Raw genomic sequence first — 10,330 nt, forward strand, 5'->3', positions numbered from 1 at the left:
GTGTGTGACACAGAAACAGGATGTTCTAATTGACACTGGTCTCAACTCTGTGTCATGATGTTCCAGAATAACTCTTTGGAGTCCCCATCTGAGCCTTGTGTGAATCACATTTTGACTTTCCTGAAGCACGGGTATGTGGGGAGCCTGCAAACTCCTCCTCTCTCTTTGGGCAAAGGATTTGGGTGTGCTCCAAGGAGAAAATTGCATTTCACAAAAAATCCCATCTCTGATACAAAAAGAGTGTAAATATCAGCTTCCTGGGACTCATTATTTCGCATCTCTTTGTACATCGGGCGAGGCAGATGCCTGTGGTTAGATGCAGTTAGCAGACTTCCCAGATTTCTTCTCAAACACATGCCTCATGGTCCTGCTAATACGCAGGGGCAGGAAAACTAAACTATGAAGATAGTTTGAAATCTAATTTGAGCAGATGAATCCTACTTTCTGCCTTACTAAACCTTTTCACCAGAGTTACTAAAAAATATTAAAGTGTACTAATCTAAGGGTGTGACTTTGCTCTATTTATTTGGGGCACATCCATTCTCTAGAGGAGTCATGTGGAAGGCCTGCCCAGTTCTCACGTCGGCATTCCACATCTCCTCGCCTCCAGGTTCTGTCTGGTAAGCAGCTGAAGTACTGGTATCCAACAGGTTTGAAACCAGTAAGGCATATGATTTCCACTTCTTCCCCAACAGAGTACAGTTTCTTTTCATTCTAGAATTAAAACAGAAATCAGCACATTACTAAGTTATGAATAATACCTTCAAACACCTTGGGGTCCTCCTGGATTCTTTCTGTTCCTTCAATCCTGTATCTACTCAGAGTCTACTCAATTTCTACTTCTAAATATCTCTCAAAATTCTCTCCTTTCCTTTGCCATCATCATTGTCTTTGCTCACAGCATGTATTGTCTCTTACCAAGACAACTATCTAATTGGTCCCTCTTCTAATCCGTCTTCCATATTGCTGCTTAAATTGATTAGAATATATATATTTATTTTAATTAATAACTTGCTCCCCTCTGTAGATGAGATGGCTTACTATTGCAAGAAAAAGAAAACTATATATGTATCCTGTAGTGGCTATAAATGGAATAAAAAATGTATCCTGCATACGCAGAAAATATATGCAGATGCTATGGTAACACATTGACTACAAATCATTTGAAAGTGTTACTAATAACCTATTGGTCATCATATGCTTTCCCAGTTAATGTGTAATTAAAGTACAACTCCTGGCATTTGGGGTTGACTGAACGATTTTAAAGTTAAGATGGGTTTTATATTCTTAGCTTGGAATATGAGATTTAACCCACTTTCCCATCCTCACCTCTTGCCATTTCCTCCCATAGAACCTATGCTCTAGCAAAACAAAGCCATCTACTATTCTTTGCACATAATACTCTCTTTCATGCCTCCCTGTCTTTACCTGGCTGTTCCCTCTATCCTCAACATCTTCTCTCTTCCATTCTCTCAAGACCCAACTCAAATAGAACTTCCTCTGTGGAAAATCTCTTTCATTTCCCCAGCTTCATCGGGTGTACCATCCTTTCAGTTTTGGGGGGAAACTTGTACAAAGCTCTAATTTATGTTTATCACATTTATCATCCCCGCCCCTACACTTGAGTGGCACTTCTATTACCAGGTCTCCCCTCACAAACCTTTATACGGGGCTTAATAACTCTTTTGCTGGAAAAAATGCAAAACACTCTCCTTCTTAGGAAGACAGTAATGTAAAAGCAATGTAACTCTTTCCTTACTGAGTGGGAGACAAGTACAAAGAATTGACTAGGAAATTGTTCTCTGAGAATCGAAGTTGGGAATTTTGAGGGAGGTGAAGGCTCAATCGTCAACATCTGTTATTACTTGGCCACGTGATTCAACTTTTCTCCTAGAAGATGATTAATTTCCTGAATACAAAAAAGAGCATTCCATCTTTGGTTATTATGGGTATGGCTGTGTTTCCAAGGGAAATGGCATGGTGACTAGTATTAATGATTTAGATGTTTTATTCAAAGGCTGCACATTTTTCCTGCACATTCACCCTGAAATAAATTATTGTCATAAACTTCTGCTTCCATTTCTTTTATGAAGCTATAACGTATAAGTGTATGTTGCAACCATCAAGCTTTGTCTGACATATCTGCTAGACTGACTAAACAAGGACCCTTACCCAAAGTCACTGTCACTTGCCAATGAGGACATGTGTCTTGGTCACTAAAAAGATATCTTCACGTGCAATGACATGATTGCTCTAGCCTGGAATGAGGCATACCTGCCTCTGTTTGACTCCATATAGGGGCATTTTGCTACTAGGAATCTAGAAGGTACTTATTAGGAAAAGTTAAAATTGTATTACTTTTGAGCAAAAACTATCGTCAGGTAGGAATTAGGCCTTTAATAAAGAGCAAATTAAAACAAGGAGTGAACTTATTCATGGAAATGGAAACATACAATCTAATTTTGTAAAGAGTCATTAGAAGAATGAATCACTGTTTAAACCCTTTGTGTGTTTTTAAAATTAGAATGTCAATCATTTTAATACTTTATTTAAGCAGCTGGCACAAACGGATTAAAAATTATTTAGGTATCTGGATCTGACAAAATGTAATTCTGAGGATACTGTTGTAGGGCAGGAACTGGAAAACTTTTTCTATAAAGGGCCTTGATCATCAATTGCAGGTCAGGCAGTGTCTGTCACCTTGTGTCACAGTTGCACAAAACAGCTATGGTCATTATGTAAACAAAGGAATGTGGTTGTGTTCCAATAAATTTCATTAAAAAAAGAAAAGAAAAGAATACAGAGGGCAGGCCAGATTTGGTCTGTGGGCCATAGTTTGCTAACTCTTATTCTAAAGGATTTGTTCCCAAAGTGTGACTTCTGACCTAGCAGCATCAGTATTACCAGGGATCTTGTTAGTTATGGAAGTTTCTGGGCCCTGCTCAAGACTAGCCTCTAGTGCATCTGGAGTATGAGAATCTCTGGTTCTAGAGTAAAGACTAATCGACATTACTCCCCCTCCAAATTATTTCCTCCCCCTCACACCTTTAGGCCTGGTACCTTATACATGAACAGAAGGTGAATGAACAGGGAAGATACACTAGCCCAGACTATGCTCCATGGATATTTATTCGCTGGCCCTGGAGAATCGAGGGTTATTGATTTTTGATCATAAATATGATACAGTTGGAAACAAATTAAAGGCTTTACTGGGTTTAAGAAAGGTAAACTTTTTTTAAAAAAGGTAAAATTGATTAGGACACATGCCTCCTGTGATCAATTTTAAATATTATTTATCTCCTGAAAGTTTATATCTAAAGCCACAGAACTGTCAAACAAAAAGTATTTAGTTGTTTTTAATCATAGAAACATATAGTGATTTAATGAAAAAAGATAAAATTAAAAGGTATTAAAACTGTACTGACTGCTTAAGAATTCTATAGGTTTTAACCTAAAAAGCCATTACAGACTCAACACCTCCTATGTTACAGTCAAGACTAGTTTGTTTCTCTGATAACGTGCCTTAGATAGGGGGTTAGTTGGCTCAGATTCAGAAATAAACAGTCAGATCTTAGTTGCAGATTCCTACAGAAGTCATCCAAACCATTCTCCGCTCACATAAATGTACCGCCACATGAGTTCGTAGTGCCAAGGCACACAATAGTGTGTGTGTTAGTTTGGTCTAACAACCAGCTATGAGGACACCTCCAGGGAATTCACAGGGAAAAGCGATGGAGCCTTTCTAAATATTCCTTTTTTACTTTTTAAGTCAACAGGTTACTAAACTAAGAAAAAAAAAACTCTAAATAAAAGAAAGTGCATGTTTCTTAAGTTCTATTTTTTTGGATTCCAAACCTAAAGTAAAGGTCAGGATGCTTACCCGGATAAATGCATTTTCTGGAGGGACTGGTTGAGGACACCCTGAATCTGATTCTAATTCAGGGAGGTCTATTTCTTTCACTTCCTCATCATCACTGATGCATGGTTGTCCACTAAAAGGGAAAAATAAATGTGTGTATAAGACAATAAATATGTGTATATATATACACACACAGTTACATGTTTATGTATATACATATATGCACGCGTATGTACACATTATATATGTGTGTATATATATATATATATGTATATAATACATTTAAAAAAGAGAGAAAACAGAGAGGAAAAAGGGTAGCAGCCGATCTAACACCTCACTGATATGTTGTGTTGGAATAGGTAAAATTCTAATCATTTCTTTACTTAGCAGTAAGAAAATAAATATCTTAACTGCCTAGTTTAGTAGCGGTGTCGGGGGAGATGCCCCGCTCTCTCCCCATATCCATCCTTACTCGTTCTGCATTATGGAAAATGTGCAGTGCTCCTCTTGCCGCCTCTCCCCCTCACAGCTTTTCCCTCCTTGCTGGGGGGCAGGGTGGTTGCATTCTCGGGTTCTCGATCTCTTGTAAGTAGCATCACACGTGCTCCAGGAAGACCAGCAGCCCCAGTTCCCGTCTACAGCATCTGGAACACAGGAAGACCCACCCACCGATCATGGTGCCTCTGGGAGAATTGGGACTTTGAAGCCAGGTCAGCTGGGCTTCCTCACAGTTTAGCTGTGGGAGCCTTTGTGGAATATCATAGGGTTATTGTGAGGATTAAAAGAAATTATCTGCACAAAGGGCCTGACATATCACCTGATTTCCCTTTCCTGTTCCCACAGCCTGAATAAAATGGCAACAACTATGAATCGTTTTCAACTATCAGCAACATATCACACACATACGTATATTCATAAATACATGCATACATATGAACTTCTTCCAAATAGAATATATATAAAATTACATTTTTAAAGGTAATAGACTATATTCTTACTCCCATGACATATCCTCCTTCTAAGGCGGGTTAGAGGTAACCATGAACATTGCTTGGTCCTGTATGAAAACTTTGGTTATGTCTTAATTTATCCCTTATTACAAGCCACTCTCATTCTACATTATAATGCACAAGAGGTTTATAACAAGAGCATCACATATTTTACTTTATAGTGTGTTTTATTATTTTATTTATTTTATGTTATAGGCATTGTGCTGTGTATATATATATATAATCTTTGGGTATATAGTGGCATTATCCCCATTTTATGGATGAACAGGTTGAGGCATAGAGAGGTTAGGTGACTTTCCCAAGGTCACATAGCTGGTAGGTTACAGCTGAGATTCACACCAGGACTGTTTGACCTTTGAGTCTAACTTTCTCCAGGCCTATTTTCCTTGTGAGTTTGCATAAGGTGGAAATTGCTTATGCAGTTCTCTTATGCAGAGAAGTTTTGTTTTGTTTTGTTGTTTTCATTGACCAACCTACAATACCTTTGGGAGGGGAAAGCTTCCTACCTCATAGCAAGTTACTGACACTTACTAGATTTGTAATCCGGAGAGCGCCTCTCACAGTTCTCACCGTAGGTGCCACTTTGGCACACGCACAGACATTCGGTCCCTGAGAGCGTGGGGTGGCCGTTATTAGGGCATCGAGCACATTGGCAGGGGTCAAACTTGGCTGCATATTCTTGATAAGCTCTCCTGAGGTTGTTCCGTCTTGTCACCGCACAGGGGATGTTTCTTACCAGGTCTGTGATGGGAGCAAGCTAAGAGCAGATGGGAGAGAGGAAGTCCAGTCAGAGTCACATCTCTTTGGCATAGGTTGCCATCATCGCCCAATTCCCGTGGAATGAGAGGCAAGATCTGGAAAATCCCACACTTCAAAGGGATTGTTGTAGAATATGGTATATCTGTCGATTGGACTAGTGGAGAAAAGCCCTCCCCATGAGGGCGGGGGAGCTTCTTTCCCTTCTACAGTGGGTAGAGTAGCTATCTGCAAGGTTAGCTGGCTTCTGTTGTCCCTAAAGCACGGCAGGTGTAAAGTATCTGGAGCTTACTTTCCCCGGAATTCTACTATGGAGGAAGCCTCACATGAGGTGTCGCTTACTTGGATTTACATCGACTTGTTTATTAAGCATCAAATGCATGCATCAAAGTACTGAGAAAAGTGACCAAGAGTTAGGCAGCTCAGGAATGCTTTGCTGAAGGCTCATCAAGTTTGACTCAAGGAGAAAAATCTGGAAAGGGTGAAGAGAGGCTTTCAGTGTTCTTTGTTTTTCCAGGGACAGTACTACTGGCTTTTGGTGGAACCAGATGAGAAAATGTGGAAAGACAAAATAGAGAAATGAACTTGCTGGTAGGATCAATAGAAGAATTACAGTAACAAATATGGAGCTAACACAAAATCAGGGCTCACTTTTTTTTTTTAACAACTTTATTGGAGTATAATTGCTTTACAATGGTGTGTTAGTTTCTGCTTTATAACAAAGTGAATCAGCTATATGTATACATATATCCCCATATCCCCTCCCTCTTGCATCTCCTTCTCACCCTCCTTATCCCACCCTTCTAGGTGGTCATAAAGCACCGAGCTGATCTCCCTGTGCTATGCAGCTGCTTCCCACTAGCTATCTATTTTACATTTGGTAGTGTATATATGTCCATGCCACTCTCTCACTTCGTCCCAGCTTCCCCTTCCCCTTCCCCGTGTCCTCAAGTCCATTCTCTTCGTCTGTGTCTTTTTTCCTGTCCTGCCTCTAGGTTCTTCAGAATCATTTTTTTTTAAATTCCATATATATATATATGTTAGCATATGGTATTTGTTTTTCTCTTTCTGACTTACTTCACTCTGTAGGACAGACTCTATGTCCATCCACCTCACTACCAATAACTCAATTTCGTTTCTTTTTATGGCTGAGTAATATTCCATTGTATATGTGTGCCACATCTTCTTTATCCATTCATCTGTCAATGGACACTTAGGTTGCTTCCACATCCTGGCTATTGTAAATAGTGTTGCAATGAACATTGTGGTACATGACTCTTTTTGAATTATGGTTTTCACAGGGTATATGCCCAGTAGTGGGATTGCTGGGTCATATGGTAGTTCTATTTTTAGTTTTTTAAGGAACCTCCATACTGTTCTCCATAGTGGCTGTATCAATTTACATTCCCACCAACAGTGCAAGATGGTTCCCTTTTCTCCACACCCTCTCCAGCATTTATTGTTTGTAGATTTTTTGATGATGGCCATTATGACCGGTGTGAGGTGACACCTCATTGTAGTTTTGATTTGCATTTCTCTGATGATTAGGGATGTTGAGCATCCTTTCATGTGTTTGTTGGCAATCTGTATATATTGTTTGGAGAAATGTCTATTTAGGTCTCCCAGGGCTCATTTTAATTAACATTTTAAAACCTCAGAGGAATGACTCTCTAGCGCAGTGTATGATTCACAAGTGCCCAGATGGGCAGCTGGACCTCATTTTCCTACCATAACCTGTAGAGCTCCAAGTATCTTCATGCTACATGTAAATCATTCTACCTTCATGATGATTGAACTCTTTTATTTTCATTTAAATGAAATGAGCAGAATAGCTCCTTAAGGGGCTTTTTAAAATGTGCTTATGTTTTAGGCAAAACTGGCTCAAAGTGGCATATGACTGATTTGTGGACAAAGTATTTCATACCTAATAAAAATCACCCTTTAATGTAATTACAACAAATATAAGACTGGTAAATTTAATCAATGGTGATAGAAACAGAAAATCAAGTGGATCTAAAATCCCATTTATCCAACAGAGCTATAAATGAAGATTTAGGAGGGTTCATCAAATAAAGAATTGCAAGAAAAATACAGAAATCAAATTTATTACTTACACGGGGAGTAGAACACTACTCCAGGTAAGTTTAGGCAGTTTCATGCACTAAACTCCCTCTTCTGGTATTTAATGTGTGCTGAGAATTCTAAATGCTGTACTACAGAATGCTTGTTTGAACAGCAAAAACAAGAGATGTGTAATTTAATGTTTTTTAAAAAGGTATGTTGTGAATACACACTAAAGAAAGACATTTCTTTTATCATCTGAGAAGAAAATGGAAAAGAAATTGTGTAATGTACAGTTTGGGCTGCCAGAGAACTGCTTTAGCTCTTACCCATAATGTTTTTCAATCTTACCGTAAAGTCAATCACAGTAGGATTTTCCTTCACTGATTCTAACCACTCAGAAAATGTCTTCTCTTCTGGACCAGAGCTCCCTTTCTCCCACGCCAAAGCCGCTGCATACTCACTCCTCCCGCCTTGAACCAGGGATATGGATTTCTCTGATCCCTGCATAAACGAACCTGCAAGGTATTTCAAGAAAATTACTCGTTTAATTTTATTGCAAATTCAAACTTGAAAGTAAAGCCTATTTGCACAGGAGAAAGAAGCAGATGGTAGAGTCATGTAGCTCCATTAAGTAAACTAAGTGAAAAGCAAGAGAACACGTCTCTTGTCCCTATAGGGAGTTTAATAATAGAAATGATAATAATAGTGCCAACAGCTACCATTTATTAAGCAACACGTGTATGCCAGGCACTCTGCAGTCATTATTTATGTAATTCTCATAACAATCCGGAGCAGTAGGTGTTATAAACATGGACATTGAAGCCAGAAGTAATTTGGCCTGGAACACATGGATACTAAGGGGAGGGAGGGGGGCTGGGATGCAGATGTAGTCCAAGGCCTGAGGACTCTGTCTCCTGCTCTTTGATGTCAAGCCTCCCACTTTTGACTTATATGGGCATATGTCTTGGGCCCCCGGAATAACATAAACCACATGGTTTCTGGTACCCAATCAGTTGACTGCCATGCCATAACTGACTACAATTACAGAAAAATGTTGATAGAATAACTTTAAGCTTAAAGACAGGAGTAAAAGTACAACTAACCAAAAAAAAAAAAAAAAATTAAACCTCAAGTTAAAAGTTGGCACAATGTTGCTTTAGAGGTAATGGCGTTTACTCTATACAGCACAGATCTTTCATATAAATTTTCAAAACAGTTCCTCTTAACTAATGGTGTCTTTAATATGGGTAGAAACTGAGCAATAAGAAATTATAGTGAGAAATAAAATCAAATGGAAAAGAGGCTACTGATATGGGTAATAGTTAATGGCATTAATCTGGTGTCTGTTCTGGAGTGTCATAAGGATCAGCCATGCCCCTAACTGTTTAAAAATTCTACAGTAAGAGAGTCTAGGATGATTAGAACAATGGGTGAAATACTCTCTCTATGAAAAAATAAGGGAGAAATTATTATTTGCCAATATATCATATACCTATTGACAGTGACTCTGACATGCAGATTGATATATGTCATAAACGGATTGACACTGGTAAGAGCTATATATGATAAGCATGAGACCCTGAAGAAAGAACTAGTTAAGTCTATTTACTATTCTATTAGCTACTTCGAACAGAATGCTTACAAGTGAATAAATTGCTTAAAAGGATTCCAGAAAGAAAATGCAGACTGAAGATGATACCAACAGTGTAAACATAAGGAAAACAACTAATAGAAGGAAGAACAGACACTTCTATTTCTTCCACAAGCTTCTCATCAATCACAACATGAGTTTGACAGCAAGGCACTCTCAAAACATATCAAAAATTTTAAGGAATTTTATGAAGTATTATCATTATGATATGAGCAAGACAAGGAAAAATTCTGTTTATTTCATATAGATTATCTTTTGATATTTTCTATTTTCTACACGTGTATATATTTTGGTCCATAATGTATTTTTAGAATAATATATTTACAAACATTTGTTAGTAAGTATACATATATTAGGGATATATCCTCAAAAAAATTTAATGGTACCATTACAGATTATAAAAGTTTGGAGTCAAATGATTTAATCAAAGTAGCTCAGGGTTAGAAATAGACAAATCTAAGTTCTTTTTCTTCTTTTTCTTTTTTTTATACAGCAAGTTTTTATTAGTTACCTATTTTATACATATTAGTGTATATATGTCAATCCCAATCTCCCAATTCATCCCCCCCAGCGCTTTCCCCTCCTGGTGTCCATACGTTTGTTCTCTACATCTGTGTCTCTATTTCTGCCTTACACACTGGTTCATCTGTACCATTCTTCTAGATTCCACATATATGCATTAATATACGATATTTGTATTTCTCTTTCTGACTTACTTCACTCTCTATGACAGTCTCTAGGTCCATTCACATCTCTGCAAAAGCCTCAATTTTGTTCCTTTTTATGGCTGAGTAATATTCCATTGTATATATGTACCATTTCTTCTTTACCCATTCATCTGTCGAAGGGCATTTAGGTTGCTTCCATGACCTGACTATTGTAAACAGTGCTGCAATGAACACTGGGGTGCATGTGTCTTTTTGAATTATGGTTTTCTCTGGGTGTATGCTCAGTAGTGGGATTGCTGGGTCATGTGGTAATCCTATTTTC

General features: G+C 38.2%; 1 protein-coding gene across 1 annotated transcript in view; it reads right to left on the reverse strand.

Annotated features, from left to right (window-relative positions):
• The window catches only part of C6 (complement C6), a 79,813-nt gene that overhangs the window by 31,982 nt on the left and 37,501 nt on the right, over positions 1-10,330 (reverse strand). The window contains exons 8-12 of the mRNA XM_082379623.1: positions 8,038-8,247; positions 5,401-5,626; positions 4,332-4,503; positions 3,881-3,992; positions 582-714 (exon numbers count right to left, since the gene is read on the reverse strand). Coding sequence (XP_082235749.1) covers positions 582-714; positions 3,881-3,992; positions 4,332-4,503; positions 5,401-5,626; positions 8,038-8,247 — 853 coding nt within the window. The remainder of the gene's footprint in view (positions 1-581; positions 715-3,880; positions 3,993-4,331; positions 4,504-5,400; positions 5,627-8,037; positions 8,248-10,330) is intronic.

This window comes from Balaenoptera borealis, assembly GCF_965194805.1.
Source record: "Balaenoptera borealis genome assembly, chromosome: 2".
NCBI classification, from domain to species: domain Eukaryota; kingdom Metazoa; phylum Chordata; class Mammalia; order Artiodactyla; family Balaenopteridae; genus Balaenoptera; species Balaenoptera borealis.